The sequence below is a fragment of the Echeneis naucrates genome, chromosome 3 (assembly GCF_900963305.1).
Source record: "Echeneis naucrates chromosome 3, fEcheNa1.1, whole genome shotgun sequence".
In the NCBI taxonomy this organism is placed as follows: Eukaryota; Metazoa; Chordata; class Actinopteri; order Carangiformes; family Echeneidae; genus Echeneis; species Echeneis naucrates.
The window spans coordinates 8,631,772-8,656,624 of NC_042513.1; the positions used below are offsets into that span (position 1 = coordinate 8,631,772).

General features: G+C 39.8%; 4 protein-coding genes, 1 long non-coding RNA gene and 1 other non-coding gene across 10 annotated transcripts in view; 3 read left to right on the forward strand and 3 right to left on the reverse strand.

Annotated features, from left to right (window-relative positions):
• Positions 1–639: 639 nt before the first annotated feature.
• Positions 640–7,797, reverse strand: ercc3 (excision repair cross-complementation group 3). Its single transcript, XM_029498375.1, has 15 exons — positions 7,649–7,797; positions 7,061–7,260; positions 6,701–6,937; positions 6,549–6,598; positions 6,336–6,471; positions 5,891–6,061; positions 5,413–5,617; positions 4,865–5,179; positions 4,523–4,707; positions 3,357–3,559; positions 3,159–3,255; positions 2,604–2,721; positions 2,377–2,495; positions 1,597–1,746; positions 640–1,480 (listed from the first exon to the last, which is right to left on the reverse strand). The coding sequence occupies exons 1-15, from the start codon at positions 7,674–7,676 to the stop codon at positions 1,343–1,345; spliced, it is 2,352 nt and encodes a 783-aa protein (XP_029354235.1). The 5' UTR covers positions 7,677–7,797; the 3' UTR covers positions 640–1,342.
• Positions 7,798–8,562: 765 nt separating this feature from the next.
• gpalpp1 (GPALPP motifs containing 1) lies at positions 8,563–12,236 on the forward strand. Of its 2 annotated transcripts, none has more exons than XM_029498656.1 (7): positions 8,563–8,752; positions 8,869–8,995; positions 9,619–9,714; positions 9,824–10,082; positions 10,829–10,993; positions 11,082–11,183; positions 11,309–12,236. In XM_029498656.1, exons 1-7 carry the CDS (start codon positions 8,668–8,670, stop codon positions 11,525–11,527), a joined length of 1,053 nt encoding a protein of 350 aa, XP_029354516.1. In that variant the 5' UTR covers positions 8,563–8,667; the 3' UTR covers positions 11,528–12,236. The 2 variants fall into 2 exon arrangements, with proteins under 2 accessions (XP_029354516.1, XP_029354517.1); XM_029498657.1 differs by having other exon boundaries at positions 8,869–8,986; positions 9,824–10,094.
• Positions 12,237–12,761: 525 nt separating this feature from the next.
• Positions 12,762–19,524, forward strand: gtf2f2a (general transcription factor IIF, polypeptide 2a). Of its 4 annotated transcripts, none has more exons than XM_029498849.1 (9): positions 12,762–12,878; positions 13,369–13,442; positions 13,662–13,677; positions 14,087–14,229; positions 15,446–15,489; positions 16,574–16,655; positions 17,071–17,170; positions 17,501–17,644; positions 17,783–19,524. In XM_029498849.1, the coding sequence occupies exons 1-9, from the start codon at positions 12,813–12,815 to the stop codon at positions 17,903–17,905; spliced, it is 792 nt and encodes a 263-aa protein (XP_029354709.1). In that variant the 5' UTR covers positions 12,762–12,812; the 3' UTR covers positions 17,906–19,524. The 4 variants fall into 4 exon arrangements, with proteins under 4 accessions (XP_029354709.1, XP_029354707.1, XP_029354711.1 ...); XM_029498847.1 differs by having other exon boundaries at positions 13,653–13,677; positions 14,087–14,225; positions 15,430–15,489; positions 17,783–19,518; XM_029498851.1 differs by lacking the exon at positions 15,446–15,489 and having other exon boundaries at positions 14,087–14,225; positions 17,783–19,523.
• On the reverse strand, positions 18,834–20,913 carry LOC115041422 (uncharacterized). The gene is made up of 4 exons (XR_003840605.1): positions 20,791–20,913; positions 20,013–20,194; positions 19,554–19,639; positions 18,834–19,079 (listed from the first exon to the last, which is right to left on the reverse strand). It is a non-coding gene; the product is annotated as an uncharacterized LOC115041422 (long non-coding RNA).
• Positions 19,335–19,467, reverse strand: LOC115041608 (small nucleolar RNA SNORA31). The gene has a single exon (XR_003840632.1). It is a non-coding gene; the product is annotated as a small nucleolar RNA SNORA31 (small nucleolar RNA).
• Positions 20,914–21,427: 514 nt separating the features above from the next.
• The window catches only part of LOC115040593 (protein TANC1-like), a 30,719-nt gene continuing 27,293 nt past the window's right edge, over positions 21,428–24,853 (forward strand). Inside the window, exons 1-3 of the mRNA XM_029497393.1 lie at positions 21,428–21,545; positions 21,693–21,807; positions 23,218–23,412. Coding sequence (XP_029353253.1) covers positions 21,732–21,807; positions 23,218–23,412 — 271 coding nt within the window. The 5' untranslated portion in view covers positions 21,428–21,545; positions 21,693–21,731. The remainder of the gene's footprint in view (positions 21,546–21,692; positions 21,808–23,217; positions 23,413–24,853) is intronic.

A 24,853-nucleotide genomic window follows, 5' to 3' on the forward strand; every position in this document is an offset into this window, starting at 1 on the left:
TCCTGAGGGCACAAGACACAGACTGACGTACCAGGAGACAGATGAGACCATTCAGAGGGAATTCAAGCCCTGTGGTCTAGCAGAGGGTGGCTAGGAAGATTTTCCCACACTCAACATTTTGGCAGCTTACACAAGGCACTGGGCTCAAGCTTTTTTTTCTTTTTTGAATATATTCAAACCTTCAAGCGGAGGAAGTAGACCCCAAAACCCTTACCCATTTCTCTCCCAAGCTCTTACTCATGCCATGTTCGAAAAAAGCCTTCCGTCACTTAGTTTTCAACTATAATGCTAGAGTAGTTTACTCGGTTCAAATAAATTGGCGTTCTGAGAATGAAGATGTCTCGTGTAGCCCATTATGCCTTGTAATTGCTGACAAGAAATGTTTAAAATGTTCGACAGTTTGGTTTGTTGGTTTTGAATATTGCCATGTCCCATTGTGCTGTTCTTCTGTTCTGTTCATACCAATGTGTCAGAAAAAAAGACTAATGCAGTTACTCACACTTATATACTTTGTGTGTAACATAAAAACCCTTAGTTATTTGATCAGCTTTTCTTGTGACATTGTGTGCCACAGCATTTGATTGCTGTAATTAACTTTAAACTTTAAAATGGAAATTGACAAAAAGACATTTATTTTACAAAGCACATTTAAAAACATTGCAAACAAGGAAATTCCATAACAAAACACATTAGTTTACAACCAAAGTGGGGATCATTTATGTTTGTGATGTTTTAAAGTGTTGCCACGTTCACCAATGCAGTTCTCAAAGATGTAACCACTCACAGTAAAAAAAACAAACAAACAAACAAAAAAAACAACAACAAAAAACAATCACAGGTTATTCCCGTCACTACTATAAATGTCTGAGAGATGAGCTTTAGTTACTTAAAGCACTAGCATTGCCTATCTAACATACCCAAGCAGTCATTCACATATAAAGAAGATCTGGTTCAAGGAAAATTTGTGTTTGTTTTTATGATTTCAACAGTGACTGAAACTGAGACAGTGTTGGTAATGCATTTGATCTGCAAATGTTGTCTATGTTGGTCTTTGAGGACGCTTATAATTTTTTACCATTGGACAGCTGAGTTCTTCAAGTGCAGTTCACTGGATCCTTTCCATATGTTTCAGTTACACATATCAGCTGCTACTAGGAGGGAGCAATGTTCAGTATATTATCACAACCTTCAGAGAATGTTCATGTTCAGGTCATTGCTCTGTTCTCCAGAACAGCTGGACTATGCAAACCTGCTGTTGGCAGTTGGGTGCTTAGACTCAGTACATTATTGTGCCTCAACTTTCTTCAGTTGCCCTCAAGTGTCAGGGGCTGACTTAGCGCACCTACTTTCTAAAGCGCTTGAACAGCGGATGAACACTCTTGGTCAGCATTGAGGCTTTGCTACTTCTGCTTTGATATTCCATGTAGACTGCATCATCTGCACCTGACATGGAGCTCATGGTTCCCGTTCGCCTTGAGAACTGATGAAGAGATGGGGAGGAATAAAACAAATGTGGGAATGTTGTGATAAGCATCACCATGGGGCCAGCATGCAAATTACATAAGGATTGTCTGAGTGCCACATATAGCCCCTCACCTGCGGTCGTGAGCCCACCTCCCCTGTGACTACTTCCTCCTCAGCATCCAGATCTGAGGCAGCGAGGACCTTCTGGAGCAGCTGCTGTTGCTCATCTCTGCTGGAAAACATTAAATCCTCCTCCTCCATACCCGCCAACTTGGTGATGACCTGAGGAGGAAGAGGAACTGCTGACTTAAAAAGAACTAGGTGAGACATAGTCCACAGATAATTCCCATATCTCCTGCAGAATTCCTCACAAATATTGAAGAAAAGGTAGTTACTTGTTTAACTTCATGACTGAGCAAGTTAACATTTACTCAGCATTTTTTTTTTATGTTGCTGCAACTTTAATTTTCTGTTGTGAGTTTTTAATTCAACATGTGGTCCACCAGTTAAAACAGCGTAGATGGCTAACTACTGAAGAACATGTAGCCTCTTATCTTCTTATCAATCCTTGTGAGCGAAAGATTTTTTTTGTGAAACCATTGTCTTTTCTGGCTCACTCTTTGTTTTGTTCCTGAGAGAAATTCCTCGCACTATCAAAAAATCACTCTCAGATTATCATGGTGATGAATCTTGGATCAATTCACCCTCCAAAGTCCAGTCAGACTTCATCTGACTGGCCAGGGAGAAGAGTTCAGACACCAGCAAGTAAAACAAAAAATCTTGTTTATTCTTTTCAATAAAAAAAAAAATGCTTTATCAAAGTGGGTACCAAATTAGATTGTCAAAGGTTTAGAGACAAAGATTTTGCCCATATATGTTGTGTGCTTATTGTGGCGTAGCAAGAAACACAACCTTAAAGCTGTATCCCTGGTCCACCAGGAACCTTTGCCTTTTAGTGGAGTAAGCCATCTCCTGTGTATCCTGGGACACTAGTGAATAAAAGTATGCATTGTACTCCTCTGCTACCATTCCTAAACAGGAAGACAGAAGTAATTACAATGACTGTACTTATCCACAGATGCACAAAGAATAATGTATTTGTCATGTATGAGCAAACAATACAAAGGTTTTCTCTTAACCTTTCTTGGCTCGTAAGACTCTTCCAAGCCTCTGGGCCTCCTGTCTGCGTGATCCACCATGGGACGAGATCTGGATCAAAACATTGGCTTCCGGCAAGTCAAATGAAGTGTCTCCAACCTGTTTGGTGGCAAAGGCACAGTGCACAATCATGTAAAAATACCACTGTATCACTGTGCTAGTACAGTGCATTTACTATTTTATTAAGACAAACAGACTTCTACTCCTCCCATACACCAAGGTATAATTCTTGAGAAGCTGCAAATAGGAGATCGTCCCTTAAGCAATAAAATATGTATGAGACTGCTGAACCAATAAAAATAGTACATAGTCTGTGCCAATTGAGAGTGAAAGTCTGAAAGGAAGTCTAATAGCCCAACATGATGAAAAAAATGTACATTCCACATGCTATAACATGAATATTAATTAAATCTGATTTTAATTCAATCATTAACAGACAAAGTTCCCAACTACGAGCCTCTTACTGGAAAGATGGTGGCTGATGGAGCAAAGTCCGTGTTATATGCAGGTAAATTCGTCACAGAATCATTGGTTACCTTAGAGATGAAAATGGTGTTGATCTTGGGGTTGTGTTTGAAGTTCTGTAAAATCTGCATACGTTCCCCCTGAGAGGTCGGGCCATAGATGTAAGGCCTAAATTGAAAAACAGAGAGGAATAGGAAATGTCAAGAAATCTAATGTAAACAGGAGAAATAACAGAAGCAATTTAATTGTTCCTCCTCTAAGTAACCTACTTGTTGAGGCGAATGGCGTATTCCTTTAAAGCAAAGACATTGTCAGCAAAGACAATAATCTTGTCGTTGCGTCGCTCATGAAAGCGAATGAGAAACTGGCAGGCACGGAATTTGTTGGGATTCATGGTATAGAGAAGGATGCGCTTCTTCGTCTTAATGGCCACATATTCTCTGTAAAACTCTGGAGACATTGGGCACCACACCTGAACCACAGACACAAGTAAATGGTTCAGATACACATATTCTTGATCATGTAGAAACAGAAAAAATTTACACTGAATAGAAACAAACACAGTAGTTTGCTTACAGTGTACTTATTTTTTACATTTGTTCTCCAAAGATCAATTTACTTGCATTATAAAAAAAAAAAAAAACCAAAAAAACTAAAACCCATGCACAAACATACAGACACAAAAGCAGAACACATTAAAAAGTGCAATAGTGCAATAAGAAAAGAAAGTCTTAACCTAGCTGTGCTGGTTTAAAGCAGCGATGGCTTTGGGAATAAAGGCACCCTGGGCTCTGGAGCTCCTGAGCCCAGGCATCCTGGTAAACTTTCTAAAAATAATCACTTTATTTTACGAACAGTTAAAATTAAGCAACTATGAAATTTAACGCCACCAATAAACATGAGCCTGGCTTCACTAAACAGCAATTTGCACCCATAGTCCCAACTAAAACCGATAGGTAATGAAAGTGTGACACAGAGTGAAGCAAGAGAGGAAGAGAAAAGAGTAGATTTTAACCAGCAATACAACCAGATATGTATAAGATGCTTTTCAAGTTCAAGACGTATCTAAAAATATCAAGCTATAAGAGTACTTATCTAGGTAGATTTAAACCATTAAGTTTAATTTCACAGATGAGGCTTGTAATTGTATGTAATTTATTTAATCATTTTTTAAAATTGGTCCTCAACTAAACTTCCACATCTCTGCCATAAGGCTAATAGTTGTATCCTGACATCAGCTACAGGACACAACACAGCCTTGGCCAAACACTACTGAATCTTATGATGTGTTTATATGACCATGTCATACCTTTTGAGATCTTCCTTCACAAACAAATCGATTGCTCACAGCGCAGAATCAGCCCTGTCTTAATCATAAAATCTGATGCTCATGTCCCTTTATCCTATTTTTTCGTGCAATCACACCAAGACTCACCTCCGCACACTGGACTTTGGCAATGTAGCCATTGTTCTGCAGTTCCATCCAATTGGCCTCATAAAGTTTCGGCCCAATTAGGAAGTTGAGGTCTACAATCTTGTCATCTTCCCTGACCAATGTGGCGGTGAGCCCCAGTTTGCAGTGCGCTTGGACAATCGTCAGAACACGACGAAACATCTTGGCTACAGAGAACACGATGAATAATAATGTTAGTTGGTTGATTCTACTTGGTTGGGTCTACTTTATGTATCCATGTCCTACTGTATCCAAAGTCATTACACCAAATGATTCTTGATTCTGAAAATGATTCTGAAAAGCTAATATACTGCAACTGCTCACCAGGGATAGTGTGCACCTCGTCCAGGATAATCAGTCCCCATTCCTGGCTGCGCATCCACTCCATGACCCTCTCAGCCTCCCAGGAGCGCTTTGTTGTGTGGCCCAGCATTGAGTAGGTGCTAATGGCCACAGAGCAGCCAATAGGTTTGTCCTTGGCGTCAGAGGTGAAGCGGCATATCAGAGAGTCATCAATAGTGGACCACATTTTGAACTGGGCCTTCCACTGCTCCACTGACACAGAGGAATTACCCAACACCAGACAGCGTTTACGGACTGTGCATGCCGCTGTCACGCCCACCAGAGATTTGCCAGCTCCTGGAAAGCAAAGTGGCAATAAAGTCATGGAGACCCATAGAAAACTAAGACAATGCTTCAGTATTAGAAAAATGAATCTAGGAGGTACAAGAATCCCTTATTCTGGATAGGCAGATGATACATTATGCACATTTTATATCTAAATTCTAGCACTTTTCTATCCAAGGACTATTTCTATTCATTGTGTTTTCTGTTTGTCAGGCAATGTGTCAGCAGTAAACCAGCTGTCTCACCGCAAGGCAGCACAATGACCCCAGAGCGAGCACGTCCATTTCCAAACATCTTGCGCAGACTCTTTTCCTGGTAGGGCCGCAACACTGCAGTGGGCTTCAGATCTATGTTGATGTCTGGGTTGACAGTGTCATTACGAAAGTCATACTCTGCTAGAAGAGGGTACTCCAGCTGAATACAGCGCTTCTGCAGTTCTTCAATCATCTCCTACAACAGATCAGAGAGGGAAATAAAAGATTATATTTCATTTTTTCATTTCAAATAAAATATTATCTGTAGGGCACATAGAGCAGGGCGAAAGTTTGTTGCTAGGAAGGTAATCACTGAGTCTGGTCCATTTTTTTGTCGCACAAGTTTTTTGTGTTTTCTCTAAATTCCAAATAAAAAGATGTCAGCTGTGGCAACAGTTTGGCAACATTGAAACAGCCGAGAAAGAGAGAGAGAGAAAAAAAAAAAAAAAAAAAAAAAAATCACGTGTACCTGGCGGATCTCAAAAGACACAGTTTGAGTCTCCTCCTCTTCTTCCTCTTCTTTATCCATCTGCTCATAGTAGCTGAAAATGTCTTCAGGGACCTGCTGGGTTGAGGTCTGGCCATCACTGGACTGCTGTGAGATGGAAGTGCCTCCTTTTTCCTGAATGGACTTGGAGATCTGCCATACAGAAACAGAGGTTTATATTTGTTGTATGTATGAACAGGACAATGGGAGTTCACGTGGTAGTATAATTTTAAATGTCATCAATATTTGTTGAAGTGTATGTATAAATTTTGTGTGTGTGTGTCATGGCTGTCTCCTTTTGCACGAGTTCACCCACCGATGGTTACTAAATGCAAACTTGTATGTCTGAAAATGTGTTTGAGATTACTGATGACAAAACAAATTGTTTTATATTTATGTGCCTGTGGAAAAAAGTTGGATGACATACTGCTGACTTGCTGTGTATGACTTCAGTTATGAGTTCAGTGTCTCCTCCGTCTGCAGAACGGAGGCGACATTCACGGATCACGTTGTCCTGCAGAAGGCGCTGGATCACATCAGGAAAGGCACTCTCAACAAAATACCTGATGATGAATGGGCAGCACAGTTAGGAAAAGACCCGAAGGGATGATTATTGAAATGATTATTGAAATGATTTTACCTATTGTGTTTGAGCACCAGCTTGACTTTGCCATAGCTCACTGTGCAGAGCTGAAAGAAGGAAGGGGATTAAGTAATCAAGTTGTGCATACTTTGAAAGCAAATGTTTTGATATATCCCATGAGGTTTGCCCTCCCTCATGCTCCGTCTGACCTTAATAAACTGCACGATTCCATCAGGCACGGATGTCTTGCTGAGTTTTTGCAGGTACTCCACAATATCCGAGGTCTGCAACCCCACACTGACAGCAGCATACAGCGAATAGGCCGTCAGCTTGTACTCATGGATGTGGTTAGGCCTGCACACTGGCTCCGCAATGGCCACCAAGAAATCCTGGGCATACTTATACACTGGTGAGAAGGCTTCCAGGAAAATGTGTCCATCTGGAGCCTGGATGAGATGATAATGACATATAAAAAGGACATCACGAGAATGAAAGACAAAGAAATAATCCATTAGAAGATCCTGTGAATTTGTAACATGTCTCAAATCAGCAATCCAAGCATGTCTTACCACCCAGAGGGGGCGTGAGGAGTGATCATTCTTTAGCAGCATCTGAACACGGTAGTCTTTGGCTCCATACTCATCCAGTTTGGTACTGGACTCATCCACCTGTTTCCCAGCAGCAGCAGGTATGGCCTCCTGAGACTCGCTGCCACCCACCTCTTCTTCATCATCCTCCTCATCGCAGAGACGCTTCCTGGACTTCCTGTCTGTGTGCCGGACACAAAGGTCAGAGACAGTGATCAGTAATAAGACACGAATATATCAGCACCACTGAGCTCTCGGTGAGTCCGTTTGTCCCAATACGACTAAGGTTTATTTTTGGTTTCCCTTCCTGATGCTATGAATGTTATTTTAAAATTAGACGGCATATTTGTGTGCTAACAGACGCTATGCACCGTCCAATGCGCATTTCAGTCAATACACCTAGTTCATGTTTATGATCGATTACTGCTTTCAGAAATATTATTTTTGCCATTTTCCACCCACATCTGTGAGTTTTACTCAAAGCTTGCCTTAAAACTTTCATGTAAAAGGCCACCATGTTAACATTAGCTGTTATTTAGCTATGTTAAAAACCGAGCATCATCAACTCACCGCGGTCTCCTTTATCCTTTTTTCCCATTTTAAAAACGTTTAATTCAACATTTGTTATCAAACCATGCCGGATTTATCTTTCTAATCAACAAGCAACCAAATATCCCACGACGTTGGCCTGATGATGCTTCTGCTATTGGACATATGCGCTGCTGTAAAGCTAATATAGTGCAGAAAATAACTTCCGGAAATCTTAATAAATAAAAGCCGGGTTCATTTGCGCTTCACAAAAATACTATGGGCTCATGTGAGTAAATCAACTCATACAGAACTGTACAAATTCTCCAGTCAAGTGTTAAATATGAATAGCAGATATTTAAGTATAATCGGGAAAATGTACATAAGATATTAAAGGTACATAATGCAGAAAAAAGGCCTCTGTAAGTATTACAGGCCAGCTAATATACTTCACTTTTAGATTGCTATATACTGTTTTCTATTCAATATTCTACAGTTTGTTCAGAAAGAGCTTTTTTACATTACACCTAAAGCTTTTTGGATGAATTACTCTGAATATCTTTTAAATTAATACATTTGTTCTTTGGTCCATAAAAATCAGCAAAAAGTGAGAAATGCAGTTGGAGTAACCCAGAGTTATCTAAATAGTAGTGTTTTGTCTAACCAATAGTCCCAAACACAAAATGATTTAATGTCTAATTAACCCTCTACCTGTTAATTAAACTATTCTAATTTAAATCGGATTTAGTTGCTAGCCAAATTCTGAATGAAACAGTTTGAATAGTTGAAATAGGAGCTGTCTAAAAAAGGTTACCGGTCTGTTAAAGTACATTGGGTCAAACTGTTTTGTTTTTATTGTGAAACACGTGCAGAGTTCCTGTTCTAATTGGTCTAGCCTCGGGTAACTTGATGGACGACAGTTTGGTCTCAGTGTTTACTTCCTGTGTGAAAGGTCAGATCCTGCTCCACCGTATCTTCCCTTCGTGTATGGGGCCGCTTTCAGGCTTTATTAGAAATCACTGAAACCACGGCCTTTAGTGAATAAGTGGTCGGTGTCAAATATGTCGTCTGATAAACTAATCGGACCTGCTTTGCCGCCGATGTTCAGAAAAGAAAGCGAGGAAGACTCCGAAGATGAAAAAGGCTGTGAGTGTGAGAGCTGACATGATGTTTCAGAGGCTCCAGTTTTTGCGGATCACTAACACTGGTGTCAGATTGCCTCTGCAGCGGTATCTAACGTTGTTTCCTCCTGCTTTCTGCAGTCGCTGGCCCGGCCCTGCCTCCGGGGTACAAACGTGGGGACCCGTCCAGCTCCTCGGAGGACAGTGAGCCGGAGGTGTCGGTGAAAAGAGCTAAGATGAGACACCCAGCTGAAGACAGGCGTGCAGAGTAGGTCTAACTTAACACTGTCTGAAAAGGAAGATTATTAAGGCTTCAAAAGCTCTAGATGGCTTAGGCTAGCGCCTTATTTACTAATGCTGTAAGTTGCCAGTTTGTGGAGAATGATCCTCCAGTATGCCTGTCTTTTGACCTCCTTAAATTCAATGGGGAGGCTTCAATGGGTAGTTTGATATCTGCAGGACAAGACCTTTTACAAACTTCTCACTCATATTTTATGATCATAAAATTCATGTTTACAACCTCAGGTTCGTTGCATTGTAAAGGCAGTGACAAATGAACATGTAGAATTGTTGGCACTTGATTAAGCTTTGCTTAAAAACGATTTAATAGTAGATCCATTATATTTACACACACACACACACACACACACACACACACACACACACACAAAAATCCCAAAACACTTTAATTTGGTTTTAAAAATTTTAAAAGAAATTCTTTTTTATAGTTGCAGCCCTAACAAGACCCATTTTGAAATATCATGCTAACATTTAGAAATGCAAATCAAGTGAGTTGTTAGCACAAACCCAATATACATTTTAATGCAACCATTAAACTTTGATGAATGATGCCTTGATGATAAGAGAAGAAAAGTAACGTGTTTTTAACAGCGTGGAAAAATCAAAGTTGCAAGAAGATGAGGATGATGGCTTCTTTGGACCAGCTCTCCCACCAGGATTTAAGAAACAACAGAGCTCACCAGAAAGGTGAGCAAATACATTTTGGTTTTCATTACAGACGTTTATGATAAGTGAACATAATCAGTTTGGATATCTACCTAATTATGGAAGCTGTAACTTTATAGTCTTCCCTCAGGCCACCTGTTCTGGGACCATCTTTGCCTCCTGGGTTTCGCAGAGCAGCATACGACAATGATAGTAATAACGACGATGAAGATGGAGAAGGTTTTCCAGGGCCTGCCCTTCCTCCAGGCTACCAGGCCGAGCCCTCCAGCAGTGAGGGAGAGGATGAGCATCTCATTGGTCCCATGCCGGCCAAGGGGCCAGTAAAGGACTCTGTGGCTTGGGACTTTGAATGGAGAGCACAAAGAATGAAAGACAAACTGACAGGAAACGTGAGTCCTGATGTTTTTCCCAGAGTTGTATCTGAAAATGCTACACCCGCGGTTCTCAAAGTGTGGTGGGGAATAGAGAGATGACAGGTGGGACCAGAACAACTGGTGACATTTTCCTTTTCATGCCTATCTGCATTTATGCCTTTCTTTATTGACAACAAAGCTCATGCATTCCAAACAAACAAAGTAATCATTAATAGCGTACATGTAGCTGAAATGAGAAGAGCGATGCATAAAAGACTGGGAGAAAAATCTAACCTGCAAATTGCAAAAATAATAGTTAATGTTGGCATGGTAATTGCAGCAGATCAATAAACAAACTTTCACACACAAGGGGCAGCAGACTATTGTGAGATATAAACTTACAAAATGGATAAATTTATGACGTGGACCACTAAATTCAAAGAAAAATAGAAAGTCTTGTTACTCGATATTATTTCAATAACAGAAATTTTTTATAAGCTTGGTCTGTTCGATTAGAATTACCAATAACATTAACATTTTGGTGGGGCAATCCGGGTGGGAGGGGCTTGAAAATTCCCCCTTGACTGAGGTGGTGAATGACCAAAAAAGCATGAGAATCACCGGCTACACTGTGTGAACTCTTTTGTTAAACATGAAGATTCACCTCTGAACACAAAAGTTGTATCTTGGTCTGTTCCTTTCTCCCTGTCCTCTTTGATGCTTTTAAAGTATTCATCTTCTCCTGTCTGAATTCAACCTTGAGTGGATTTTTGTCTAAATAGGACACACCTGAGGTGCTCACCAGAGAATCATGGATGACGGAGCTCCCACCAGAGCTGCAGCACATTGGCTTAGGAGCTCGCACCTTCAAAAAGAGATCAGGTCCAGAGAACAAAGACCGCTCCATTTGGACTGACACGCCAGCAGACAGGGAGCGCAAGGCTCAGGTAATTAAGAAGAAACAATTCTGTATTCCTATTATTGGTAATTGAAAGATCCTCATTACTTCTGAGTTTAATATTTCTCTTCTAAAAGGAATGTCTTGAGCGAAAGAAGAAGGGTGAATCAGAGCAAGACAGTGCCCCACAAGTCTTCCCAAAGGACAGGGAAATGGCAGAAAAAGTGTCAAAATACAATGTAAGCGGTATTATCTCATTATTCTTTTTTCATGGTCCTCCCAATACATTGTTAATTTCAGCTATAATGCATTTTTTGTTGGGTTCATATTGATGAAAATGTCTCTACTCACTCACTGTTGTCAGGAGTCTAAACGTGCAGAGTCTCTGATGACTTTGCACGAAAAGAAGATGAAGGAAAAAGCAAAGGAGAAGGCTGACAAACCTGTGGAGAGGAGACCATTTGATCGGGATGCAGACCTGCAGGTGAATCGCTTTGATGAAGCACAGAAGCAGCGGCTGCTGAAGAAATCTCAGGAACTTAATACAAGGTTCTCCCACAGCAAGGACCGAATGTTCCTCTAACGAACTGTCAAAGACTATTGTCTCAGAATGTGCCAACCTTCACCTACAGTTCAGCCAGTAAAAATGTTCGTAGAGTTTTCACAATATGGACAGTTTCTACGGATACTGATATGTTACACAAATGGAGTATAGCATTTTTGTGTAATAAACAACCCTGGTTGAAACAGGCATGCTTGGGATGCCCTTTGCTGGGAGTTCCTGTCAGTGAGTGGCCATAATGCTACAGCAAATTTTTCAAACTGATGACAAGTCATAAAGTAGCAGCAGGGAGCACTTGCATTTGTATCAGGGCTGATGAAAGCAAAATATTGGAATAAATCAATATTTTTTCTTACACGAATACAGGTTGTTCCTTGCAACCATCTTTGAAATTTAGTTTGGTTCATTTGGATCTAAGTCACATTGGAAATCATGTTCCATGGTTATTCAGGTATTATACTGGGAAATTCTACAACTTCTATCAGTTCCTTATTGTTGACTTAGACCAAATAAGCACCAATAATGTAACTCATAACTCCATCATACATTGTTTATTGTTTGTATATAATGAGCAAAACATTTTCATAACCTTAACTGCTCCTTGTCCATTCAGATCAGTGTCACTGTTGCCATAAAGTGCATTGTTCTGCTTGTAGCTTCTTCCTCTTTATTGTATTCAGTGAACTAATTTTGCTTATTTTATCTCGAAAGGATTAAACTTTGCTTTGTAAACCTGTTATTTTGTGGTGATAGCTATATGTTCTGTAAAATTGTAAAAAGCACCAAATACGGTTTTCCTCATTACCCTAGTTTAAAAAGCCACAGAATCATCTTGATTTGCTGATACTGAATCAGTTTATCATTGATGAAACAGGACATTCACCCTGGCTAAGTATTTACAGTAATTAACACTTAAATCTATGTTAAAGTATCATGGCAGTAGGCAGTGATACTTTTACAAAATAATTCTACCTTCAGTAGAATTGTCAGCAGACATTAATACCCATCCAAATTGAAAAAGACATTGAAAAAATTGTAATTGCTGTTTCAACTTTGATTAATCTTCAATTCCATTCATTCAATGCTTGTAATCTAGTTGTAATCAACAAATATATTCATTTCATATGGGAGTAATGAAAATTGGAAACAATTTGAAACATGAAAAAATATTTTATTTCAATCCAAAGAAACCTGATTAACCTACTCATATGAGTGATGTTTGGGCCTTCAGAGGTGCCATACTTATTTCAACGCATGCGTTTGGCGGTTGCATTGAGTCGCTCTCAGAAGCACCATTTAAACCAACATGTCAGAGAAAGGAGAAGTAGACTTAACCGGTGCCAAACAGAACACGGGAGTGTGGCTGGTAAAGGTGCGTATTTACTCATCTTAATAAAGCTTGTTCGCTGAGATATTTTACGGTTTAGACAACAGTTACGAACATAGCATAGTCTGCAGTCGGTACGGTGCGTCGTAGCTAAAAGTGGCTAACTGTTAGCTAGCCAAGCTAAATAGATCGCGACTATTTTCAAAACATTTTACAATTTAATGGGCAGTATTTATCGATTGGACAGTTGGAAATTTGCCATTAGCTGAAGTTTGACGAAAGATGCATCTTCGACGGAAAAGTGCATGACAACATTTCGAACAGCTAACATGGCCCCAACAGAAGTCAAATAGCAAGTGTGTATAGAGATTTGTGATAATATCACGATAACATTTTTTGCACCGATAAAGGGGAGAAACGTGGGAAAGCTGGGAACTCCTGAACTCAGATCAAGTTATCCTTTATGTCCTTTACCAAAAATGTACCAATGTTGTGTTTTTCTTTAGTTTGTTTTTTGTTTTTTTTTATCATACAGGTGCCCAAATATCTCTCACAACAATGGGCAAAAGCGACGGGCCGAGGCGAGGTCGGAAAACTCAGAATCTGCAAGTAAGTCCAACAGTTGAGCATCAGTAAATAACAACAACCATTCTGCAAGTTTAAATCGTGTTTGAGTGTGTCTGAGTCCCATTTTGAAAACTTTAATTTTGTGTGCTCGTATAATCACTAAAGCTTATATAATTATATAATTTGAATGTTCTGTCACTGTTATTTACAGCCACTGTATTCTAAAATTTGCCTATTATTTTCATATCCAAGGAAGGGAAGCCAAGGAAAAGCAGAGGTAAGCATTGCATGAAAGATTCATGCGAGTAAAAAACATCACATCTGCCAGAGACAGTGTCATGTACAATGCAATACTATACATAGAACTTGTTCTCCGTAATATTATTACACACATAATATGTAGTACTTACCTAGCATATCCTTATCATGTTGTATATATTTGTTGTTCACGGTGCATTTTATTGGTAACGGTTATGTAAACACTTTCTGTTTCTTAAAAGCCCGTAACTGTGTAGAGCTAAATTAGTTTTATCGCTTAAATAAAATCAAGACCAATATAATTTAAGGGACAGTATGTGTTCATGAGATGTTATACTGCCACACTGGATATAGGATAATGGAAGTCAGATCAGGAGTGAGTAAAGTAGTTGACAGCAGAAAATTTAAATGACGATGCTTCTTCACAGGTGAGTTTCACCTTAAATGAAGAGCTGACGGTGATTGAAGGCATAGAGGACAAGACAGTTTCTGCACCTCGTGAGCACCCGTTCACCATGCAGTCCGTGGGAGGTCAGATGTTGGCAGTCTTCACCGAGACGTCGTCAGGTGAGTTTCTGTTGTCTTGATGCCTGGTGTCTGCTTTCTTTGTTTGTGGTGATTATACATGATCTGATCATACTAGAAGCCAGAAGTAAGTTCAATGTGATCAGATTGTGTTGGCGCACATGCTGCTGCTCTTTGTACAGCTTGCTGTTGTTGTGCAGTTTTTCCTCCTACCGGCCCTGCTTTTTCTTTGTTTTTTGAAATCTGAGCTCATTTTTCCTAGAGTGTGAAGTTCTCAACAGTTCTAAAGGAGCACCATTAAAAAAAAAATAAATAAAAAATGCTGTACAAGATGGAGAATTATTCACTCAATGGAAAATAGAAGAGAGCTGGTCTGTTGGGAATTGTCTTAATCAAGTTTGGTCTGTCTCTGTCCAGTCTGTTTCTGTCTCAATGTGCAAGAGAGTTTTAGTTTCCTTATGTGATCACCTCTCAGTCATTTGTTGGTTAATTTGACCTTTTCAGTCTGCTACCAATTACCCAAACTTATCTATGACCAGGCACATTGGCTGCTTTTGGAATTAATGTAACATAGTGCAGATAAATATCACCACAAATCAGTTCTGATTTCCGAGTTGATTGAATTTATGCATGGTTTCGCTGGTTTGGTTTGAATTTGATCAACCATGTCTGCCTTAGAAATGCAATGCAGGCATTTTGTTGCTTTGGGTGCTGGTCAGCTTTTGCTGCTGTGATTATGTGTGAACGCCATCTTGGGAAATCATTGTGTATGTGTGTTAGGGCTGCACAGTTGTGTATTTTTTTTTATTATTATTATTATTATTTTTTTTTTTCTTTTCTTCAGTGAAGCAGTGTCCACTAACCCTCATATATAAAATTTCACTGAAATGTCAAAGCTGGAGAAAAGTGGGAGGGGGGTGTTTACAATTTTTGGGTCAAATAAAAGGTATTTGTGCAGCCCTGGCATCGATGTGTGTGTGTATATATATATTTCTATTATTATTATTATTATTATTTATTTTTTTTGGTAGGTCTGAGAGAGAATCTGTGCTGGCTTGTTTTTAAAGGCATGCTTGCTATGCTCATGCGTACGTGTATTCATCAGAAATTACACCGAGAAAGTCTGTGTGATTAAAGGTTTTCGTGTGCGACTAAACCCTGGGTGTGGTTCTTACTGTCGATCCCCCTCCACCCTCCGTCTTCCAACCCTTGTATTTTCATGTTTACCCTCCCTCCCCTCCTGTAGGCCAGTCAGAAGAGAGATCTGATGGCAGCAGCTCAGGTTCGGGGGCAGGGGCAGGTCCAGGTGAGTTCAGTGTCGCTAGCGAGTGAGTTGCACCGCTGGGAGTCAGACCCAGCGTGGGTCCTGGATTTTTTTATTTTTATGTAAACAAATTTGGTTTGTATTGTCACAGTAGTAACCCATATACATGCCTTCAAAGATGCTTGATGTTTATTGGTACCAAAACTATAGAGACAAAGACTTCATGTAGTGGACACATGTATCCTCTACTCTTTATTATACAGTCATACATAGTTTGCATCATCTTGACTGGAAGATTGAAATGTGGTCAGACTGGGTTGAGACAGTGCTTGAGCAAAGTGCTGACTACTTGGGGTCATTGCAGTAATGTCTGACTTGTGCTAGTTTAAATATGCTCTCTGCATCAGCAAGCATCCCTCAAATCTACCTGTCAGTAAACTCTGGGATTGAGTGGCACTTTCAGTGATGTGTTTCAGTCATGTTTTTTAAACTACTAAACCACCGCTGCCAGCAAACTCTTGCTTCTCCTGACCCTTAGGAGGCCAAAGATTTCTTGAGTTCATTTCTCATTGAATGTGCAAATTCTCTGTGGCATATTAACGTGCATGTAAAGAAGCAGCATCAAAGAAACTCAACTCAATTTTAAATGTGGTTTTGTAACAACCTCTATTCTGAGCAAATTTACAGTCAAAGGTTTTGCTTTGGTAAAACAAAAATGGGTGGACAAAAAGTGTTCTATTAAAGTGAAATTATTTTAATGATTTGGAATTGACTGTAATTAATAATAACATTAACAATATATAAGACATGTTTTTAGTGTGTTTTTCGTGTTTATGACTTGTTATTGTTATCAGATTATGATAGGTTTCAGAAACTGACCCTTAACTACTCTGGTATAATTCTTTCAACTTCAGGAGTGACCCTGGACTGAACTCAATTCAGAAACTTGTTCACCTTGTTTGTGAGACATATTGATTTATTTCAGTATATTGCACAGTCATTCACAAGTAGTCTCTGCTTTTATCCCTGCTTTCTTACACACATGCAACCACTTACTATTCCTTCTTTTGGGACTTTTTTTTTTAAAGTTTTTAATGACACTCTAATTAACTCTGCTCCTTTTCAGATAAAATAGCCTTGGAGGGAGTGGTGGTACAGAGAGCAGAGTGCAGACCTGCTGTTAGTGAAAGTTATATGAGGCTGAAAAGGTAAGGACTTTTGGAATTGTGTGCAAAGACAAGTTATTATGATTAAAAACATGGCCTTCATTTAATTTCAAATGTTGTATGCAAGAACATAACTCATGTTATGCTATATGTGCTTTTTTTTTTTTTTTTATAGTTTTGTTACACTCATTGTCCAGTGCTTGGGTCAGACATTGGAGCATCCATAGCAACAGTCTATATTGTACCTATCTCATACGCTATGTATGATGATGTAGACATCTTAAAGTCTTTTTTTATTATTATTATTAAACTTTTAAAGATGCCAAAATCACCTTATTAAATTGCAACATGTAGAGCTATTGTTTTTGTACCGCGTTATATGATACAAGTGTTCTTATTTTTCATGTCAGTCATGTTTTGCACTTCCCAAGTAAAATTCATCCTGATTGTCCAACAGGTTACAAATCGAAGAGTCCTCTAAGCCAGCAAGGCTGTCACAACAGTTGGAAAAAGCTGTCACCAGCAACTACAAACCTGTGGCCAACCATGCTTATAATGTGAGATACTGCACTGTTTGGGTTTTTTGGTTGTTGTGTTTTTGTTTGTTTTATTTTTTATTTTTTTCTTATAGCCTGTATATGACAGTATTTGTTTATACAGCTGACCAAAAAATGTAAAAAACTTCCACATCCATTGAGAGTTAGACCAATTCCTAAAAGAGTTGAAAATTAAATCCAAAAGGCTTGGTAGGCATATTTTTGTTTTTGTGTGTGCTATGGAAATGAATGATAATTAGAGGGAGGAAATGTATTGCATTGTTTGGAACAGGGGTGGCATGTAGAGCTGGTAACACTCCGGTTCTGTCTTTTTTTTTTTTTTTTTTGCAGCTTGAGTATGAGCGGAAAAAGAAGGAGGAAGGAAAGAGGGCAAGAGCTGACAAACAGCAGGTGTTGGACATGTTGTTCTCTGCTTTTGAGAAGCACCAGTACTACAACATCAAAGACCTGGTGGATATCACCAAACAGCCTGTGGTAAGACTAAAAGGCTACATGGTACTAGTAACATTATTTATGAGAAATGTTGACTCTGACATGCATGCACATTAAATCTGATTCCCATAGACTGAGAATGATATTAATTTTTTCTTATTTTGGTCTTCCTTTTCCCAGAGTTACTTAAAGGAAATCTTGCGAGACATTGGCATCTACAATGTAAAAGGAACACACAAAAACACCTGGGAGCTCAAACCAGAGTACCGACATTACCAAGGAGAGGAAAAGACTGATGAATAGTTTCTGACCCATCCATGATTGATGTACCACCTCCTCCTATGACATGTGTCCCTCTCTTATTTTAGGCCTTGGAGCGTAGATCTCATTTGCTTACACCAGATTCCAAAACACACCAGATGAGGTCAAGCAAAGGTTGACTTTTAAAAGGAGAGGTTCTGTTATCATCTTAATTTGTAGGTGACAAACTAAGGAGGGCCAATAGGGAAATTACTTGCTATGCTCAGATGCATGTGGTCATAGCTCCAAGCCCTACATAAAAGCCTCTGGGTTTGCATCAACCAGAGGCAAAGTGTGTAGTAAAGATGCAGTTATGACATCTAGTTATTAACAGATTTTTTTTTTAATGTTTAAGTACATTGATTAGTGTTGAATGGCTACATAATCACAGGAAGAATGTGATACAGTAATGGCTCACCCCTGAATTGATGTACTGAGGATTAATTTTTTTTTTTTAAGTTTACTTTTTAAACTTTTTTTTTTTTTTAAATAGTGAACAGGGATTGCATGGGAAGACATTTTGCCTGAACATGCATTATAATTATAACTATTGTGAAGTAAGAGCTGCTGCTCAATTACCATGTTCATTTTAAAGTGTTTTACATTTGACTAAATAAATGTTTCTAGTGATTTTTAATACATGTATTGCATACCGATCAACCATGTATTGTACAGCTGGCCTTTTTCATTTGGCTTGATGGCTCTTGAGTTTCCAATAAGATATTTTGAAACAGGCCTCACTACTAATCCATCTCTAGTATGAGTCTATTGGTTAAGAACGAAGGCAGGTTGATTCTGATCGCAGACTACCTGAAATTCAACTACTTCCACATCCATTGAGAGTTAGGCCAATTCCTAAAATGACTGTTCTACCACCACCCAGTAATTACACGATAGGAGTTAAAAATTAAAGCTACAAATGAGTCAGAGCTCCTTGGGAAATCAAGCATCTTTTATTTGCAAAATGTAAATTTCTTTATTACACAAGAAGTATGCAGATCATTAGTCCTTCATTGTAGTCTCTGCAAGACAATACTGCTGGCAGATGAACTGCCAGTGTTCACATGGCAAGCTAAGTACAACTGAACAATACTATGAGGTTTTTTGCCATTAGAGATGAAGAAAATGTTCCCTTGTGCCAATCTTCAACAGGTTTTTACAGCATCTTGCTTATGACCTGCAACAAAATTAAGAACATTAACCACCAACACAATACACCAAGTTAATTTTCAAAGCCGCTTCCACAGAAACTACTTAAAAAAAATAAAAAAATAAAAAAAATAAAAAATCAAAGCAATAAATCTAATAGCAGACCAAGGTCAATGATACTGTTGTGCCTCAAGAATTCAGCAGTACAGGAAATGGTAAATGCTTTAAGCCTATACATCACCAAAATTATTTCAAATGACTCTGAATTATGTCCAATCAGGATGCATGTATTCCTCAATTCAATCTGTTCTGATATTGAACAAAGCAGTCAGAAAGCTTGAGGAAGAATGAGTTTAGCATCGCTATGCAAACCCAGAAGCCAATGCAGCTTGCTTCAGGTCTATCAGTGGATGCAAATTAAAGTCCGGGTTAGCACTATGTACATCACTTGTTTTCCTAAACCTACTAAATAGATGGTGAATGAGTAAATAAATGTACTTACTGGCACAGTATCAGTTACTCCCATGACTGTCATTATGATAGCTGCAGTCCTATCTTCTCTGGTTTCATCCTCCCATTCTTGAACCTCTGCGAGAAAAGGAAGACAAAGCCATTACGTCCAGGTTGTCAATATAATAGTGTTTTGTATATGCACAGATGAGGTTGTATGCTGAAGAGACAAGATCTGATGCATTGTGCAGCAGCTCAGATGAATAATGGGAGCAATGAGTTAGAAGAAATACATTTGTTTTTTTTTTTTTATTTATCCTCCCCTCTTCAATCCGAGGCGCCATGGAAAACAGGCGAGCAGAAAGCGCGGGGACATTTAATGTTGCATCTGAAATAATAAAACCCAGGATATCTCACACCAGAGAGCCCAGGCTGTCAAAGATGCTGCTTGTGTCAAGACAAATATTAAACCAGAGCACAAATTACCACAAATCCAGACATCTTTACCTACATTTCCAGACCGTGGAGATCCTTTTTGCCTGAGCTGTTTTCACAGGCCCATTTTCCCGAGGAATAGTGCAGTCCTAACAGACTGTTATGTGTACTGGGACTTCCTGCCAAAGCTCAAACATCTCCATCCTCATCCTCCTCCATCTGGCTCTCTCAGGTGTCCAACGAATGGCATATGATCCGCTGGGAAAGAAGACATCGTTGTTGTGCATTCACCATGTAAAGCAAACACCCCTGTGTACTTTAAATGTTGGCTTTCTCGAAATGTAAGTGCAGCTTTACAGCAATTGAATAATAGAAAGGGGAATAATCTATCATCTAAATGGTCTGCAGCAGTTGGACCAAATGATATAAAAGTAACTTACATCTACTGAGGGACTGTGGCATTATCTACGAGTGTACCAACTTGGGTATTAGACAGATGAAACAATTGTTGGCTCAGCCAGCTAAACTGAGTTTACATCATTTGGGCTCCGCTTCAAACTCGAGTTAGCTTTAATGCTAGCTGGAGAGCATGGAGGCACGTCCGGTTGACTCCAAATGATCTGTCTTCCTGAAAGTCACTTAAAGATATAAAGTTGAAGCGCTTTCGTGTACTTGAATTTTAACTGTGAAGTGTTACAGAGCTGCTAATTTCCTAAAGCTGACTTTCTAAAGCCCACACAGAGGTTGACACAAAATGGCCTGGAGCTAACACGTGTTCACATACAGAGGATCAAAACTGCCATCAAACATCAACGCTGCTCATTTCTCTGAACACGGACACTTAAAATACTTACAGCAAAACAGGTCGATGGGCATGATTGAACCAGAGCAGGTTTATAGGACTCTCTATAGACAATTTCCCGGGGTCCCCTCCTCCTCCGTGGATGGCCGGCTAAAAAGGCCGAAATGTCCGATGCCTCCTGAATAAATACGCCCGCTCAGAGTCGCCCCCTTCAGGCAGAACGACAGGTGTTTACTTCCACTGTTCCCCACCTGGTGAAGGGGACACGCTAAGGTCAATATGTGGCAGGTTTCCTTTTTATCCACTTCGCAAATCAAAGTTATTTTTTGTAATCTGTTAAAAGCATATAGGCTCCACGCTTGTGACATAACATTAGCCCTATAGAGGCACTATGTTTCCTTGAGTCAACCGAACAGCAGAGAACTAAACAATTCATAATCAAACAAACAAACACGTACGTAAATCATGCTGAGAATGAACATTTTAATGCCACCTTCACGTGATTATTCATTTATTTTTTAATATTAGGAACTTAGAAGCTAAATAATGAACAAATAGCTTTAAATTGATTGGTTGTCATCCAAACTCCATTCACAGTATGTTTGCACATATTATATTGGAGTAATGCAGATCAGCCCTACATCGAATTTGGAAGAGAGGCGCAGGCGTGTGCACGTTGCGCGTGCCCGCCCCCCGTGCCAGTCTCAGTGAGTTGACTGAGGAGCCGCCGCACTTCTTCGCGGGACCGGAGTTGGGATGGTCCTTCTTTGGCGTCCTGTGGATTTAAGTGAAGGCACCTAAAAACAGGTAACTCACTGGAGCAATTACACGTGTGCATAAATGGCCTTAATTTAAATGTGTAGTGTCAGAAAACACCTATTAAAGATGCTTCTCCAACAGTGGAGTTAGTCAGACTTAATGCTGCCTGGAACAACGTGTTTCTCGTTTGCTCAGTCTTTCTCAGGCGACAGACAGCGACGCGACGGCCCCGCTATGTTCAGAGCGGTGTTTGGAAACAAGAGGCATGAGGGAGGAAAACGGGCAGAAAAGAAGAACCAGAGGCATCCAGGTAAAACCAAACATCAACAGCTCTGGCGTGCCAGCTCAATAAACATCCAAGTCTTGCAACTTTGGGCATGAGTTACGTATCTTGGTTGCTTTAATGTCATTTATCGCAGTTTTTAATCATCTCAAGAATACAGTTTGTCTTATGTTGTACACACTAGCTCTTACAATGTTCAGGTTCTCTTCTCTTGGGTGATATAAGTAGAGCCATTTCAATTAGCCTAATTCATCAGTGTGTTCTGTCCTTCATACAGTGTCCCGCTGCTTGTATCCTAAGTGTGTCAGGCGAAGTTAGAGTGGGTTAGGCAAACATCCTGACCCAGTAAAGCCATACTGAGCTCCAGAAGAATTTGTGAATGGTTTGTTCTTATTGATGTTTGAGATCAATCTGCGAGTTTGATATAACAAGCTGAATATTTTTGGAGCATTGCCACTGTGGTGCAAATTGGGCTGAATACCTGGAGCATTTTCCCTGTTGAAATTCAGCAGTTTTGTGTTTTTCTCAGGATGAAATTATCAATGCGGTGCATTACGGAGGAGAGTTCAGACTGCGCAGTGGAGATAGATGAACAGCAGAGCTCAGTCTTAGAGCAACCATGTTGTTCATTAATATTTCATCATATGCTGCTCTGGGTAATAAGAACATAGAGGATGATAGAGAACTGGGTGTCATTAAAATGATATGGTATGTTTACAGTACATTGGTGTGCCTCCGATCCTTTGTATGGAGACATCACTGTTTGAGAGCTGATCATTAAAAGTTGAGGAGATGCCACTAGTCTAATAGAGAGGATACCTACACTGCTCCTCAAACACCTGGGGTAGCAGCAATCCCAACTGAGCAACTGCATATTATGTGAATTTGTGACATTAGGCTGTGGATCTCTGGTGCCTTGTTTTGCTCATAGCAGAAACAAAAACAACAACAACACACAGACTCCTAAGGTAAAGAGAAGTGAATTAATGAATTCTACCTTTAGTGATGTCTGCTGCAATCTGCCACAACCAATTCACCAGTAGAATTGAGGTCTCTGTAACCATATGGTTTTGGGCATTCTCATGCATTATGTTTATTTGATGACACAGAATCAGGCTCTATGTCTGCGATAAAAGTGGACGTGAGGCTGATTGAAATATTGAATTTAAATTTTAGCGTAGCCTCATTATTGAGTGTGATCCCATTCCCTTAAATAGATGTTCCGGCATTGCCAACTTTCCATTACCTCATTCAGCAATATGACTCCAAGACAAGATATATTTCCCTCTTCTACAGCTTCATGTGAGACATATTTTGTACTGCTCTGTTAAATTTTAAAGCTGCTACTCAACTGTAGTTTTGTTAAATCAACTCCGTATTCTCATTTGCTCTGAAACTGTTTCTTTAACCTTTACACCTGCCCTTCTCTAACTTCAGCTGGTGAGGTGTACCCTCACAGCATCTTGCAGAGGAGTAGCGGTGGGCATGCTGGACACTTCCAGGAGCATGCCAGTGGCTACAATGAAAAACGAATGAGACTGACCAAGGGTGTGTCCATTTCATTACCGTCCTCGCCTCTTCTTCCACGCCAGGCCGACATCATTCCCTCCCACTCATGCATCAGGTTCACAGGTGAGTAAATCTGAAATACTAAGAACGTTCACCAAAAAAAAAACCAAAACACGATCTTGATAAGAGCAACTGAGTATGAAAACAAGCTGCATAAGGGCCTTGCTACCAAAATGGCAGAATGCTCTCATGGGTTTGCCTTGAGTAGCAATAAGCTTCTGTGCATTCAGCTGTTCTGTACATGTGAAGCATACACAAGATAACACAGACTGTGCCCTCAGGGCCCAAAAACATGTGACAGATTGTCAAAGTAAATGATTAAACAAGATACCTTAAGGCAAGGAACACCAATTAGGTAGGTCAATTGATGTTATATTTGTAAAAGTTAAAAATACTCTTTAAAGTCAAGATAAACCCATCCGTGCTGAAATAAAGTGTCATTGTGTCCATCATAGATACAACCATGGAGGAGATTTGTGCTACTTTTACCTACACAAATGTTTAAAGGAGGCCAACGGTGCCATGGATTCCTCATTTGAGCTCTATTTCCTGTAGGGCTGAAATGCCATTGTCATTGTGGAGCTCAGGAGTTGAATGTGGAATATTTATAGTTAAAAGTTGACTTAAAAACCCTTACCATCATTAAATGTGCATGTAGTTCTTCTGCCTATGAATAGACATTTCTTTGTTTCTCAAATTTATTTTTCAGATTTTATTTATTTATGTCGCACCCCCCCCCCCCCCCCCCCCCCCCCCCAAATGTTTACCTGCTACACATGTCCATTCTCAGTCTGTGAGCGCTGGAAGTTTCAGGGCCCTTTTAAGATCTGTCTGCATACAACCTGTGACATCACAAAGTCAGCTATGTATATGCAAATCTTAAACTCTGATTTGGTCAGAACAGAGAAACTTTTCTCCTTCATCCGTCTTCTGCATTTCCAAATCCTCAAATAAACAATTTAAACATCCAAATAAAGCAACAATATATAAAATACGTTTTGTAAGGGGATTTTTGGATGTTCTTGCTTCTATAACCAAAAATCTTTTGAGATGAATCCATTCATCTTCAACCACTTATCCATTCCCAGATAGCGGGGGCTGCTGCAGCCGATTCCAGCTCACTCTGGGTGAGGGTGGGGTCACCCTGGACAGGTCACCAGTCCATCACAGGGCCAACACACAGAGACAGACAGAGACCAACAACCACTCATACTCAGACCTACAGACAAATTAGAGTCAACAGTTAACCCAAACATGTCTTTGAACAGTGGGAGGAAACCGGAGTACCCGGAGGAAACCCACACAGGCAGGAGAACATGCAAACTCTGCACAGAAAGGCCCATGGCTGGGAACCGAACCTACAACCTTCTTGTTGTGGGGCAACAACACTAACCACAATGCTCTTACATAACCTTTTAAGATTATGTGAAGAAATGAAATGTGCAAATAATTCTTAGGTATCAATGTACATTTTTCAAATAGGCACAAAGGTGTTAAAGTTTTG

What these genes read in the sequence shown, in the direction of transcription:
- ercc3 (XM_029498375.1), bottom strand. Translation starts at nt 7,676, where the DNA reads ATGGGAAAAAAGGATAAAGGAGACCGCG. An exon ending in TGTCTTTTGAGATCCGCCAG is followed by an intron (nt 5,618 to 5,890) that starts GTACACGTGATT and finishes GATCTGTTGTAG; the next exon opens with GAGATGATTGAAGAACTGCA. An exon ending in TACGCCATTCGCCTCAACAA is followed by an intron (nt 3,256 to 3,356) that starts GTAGGTTACTTA and finishes TTTTCAATTTAG; the next exon opens with GCCTTACATCTATGGCCCGA.
- gtf2f2a (XM_029498847.1), top strand. Translation starts at nt 12,813, where the DNA reads ATGTCAGAGAAAGGAGAAGTAGACTTAACCGGTGCCAAACAGAACACG. An exon ending in AGTTATATGAGGCTGAAAAG is followed by an intron (nt 16,656 to 17,070) that starts GTAAGGACTTTT and finishes ATTGTCCAACAG; the next exon opens with GTTACAAATCGAAGAGTCCT. An exon ending in TGGCCAACCATGCTTATAAT is followed by an intron (nt 17,171 to 17,500) that starts GTGAGATACTGC and finishes TTTTTTTTGCAG; the next exon opens with CTTGAGTATGAGCGGAAAAA.
- gpalpp1 (XM_029498657.1), top strand. Translation starts at nt 8,668, where the DNA reads ATGTCGTCTGATAAACTAATCGGACCTGCTTTGCCGCCGATGTTCAGA. An exon ending in AGACACCCAGCTGAAGACAG is followed by an intron (nt 8,987 to 9,618) that starts GCGTGCAGAGTA and finishes TGTTTTTAACAG; the next exon opens with CGTGGAAAAATCAAAGTTGC. An exon ending in AAAAAGTGTCAAAATACAAT is followed by an intron (nt 11,184 to 11,308) that starts GTAAGCGGTATT and finishes CACTGTTGTCAG; the next exon opens with GAGTCTAAACGTGCAGAGTC.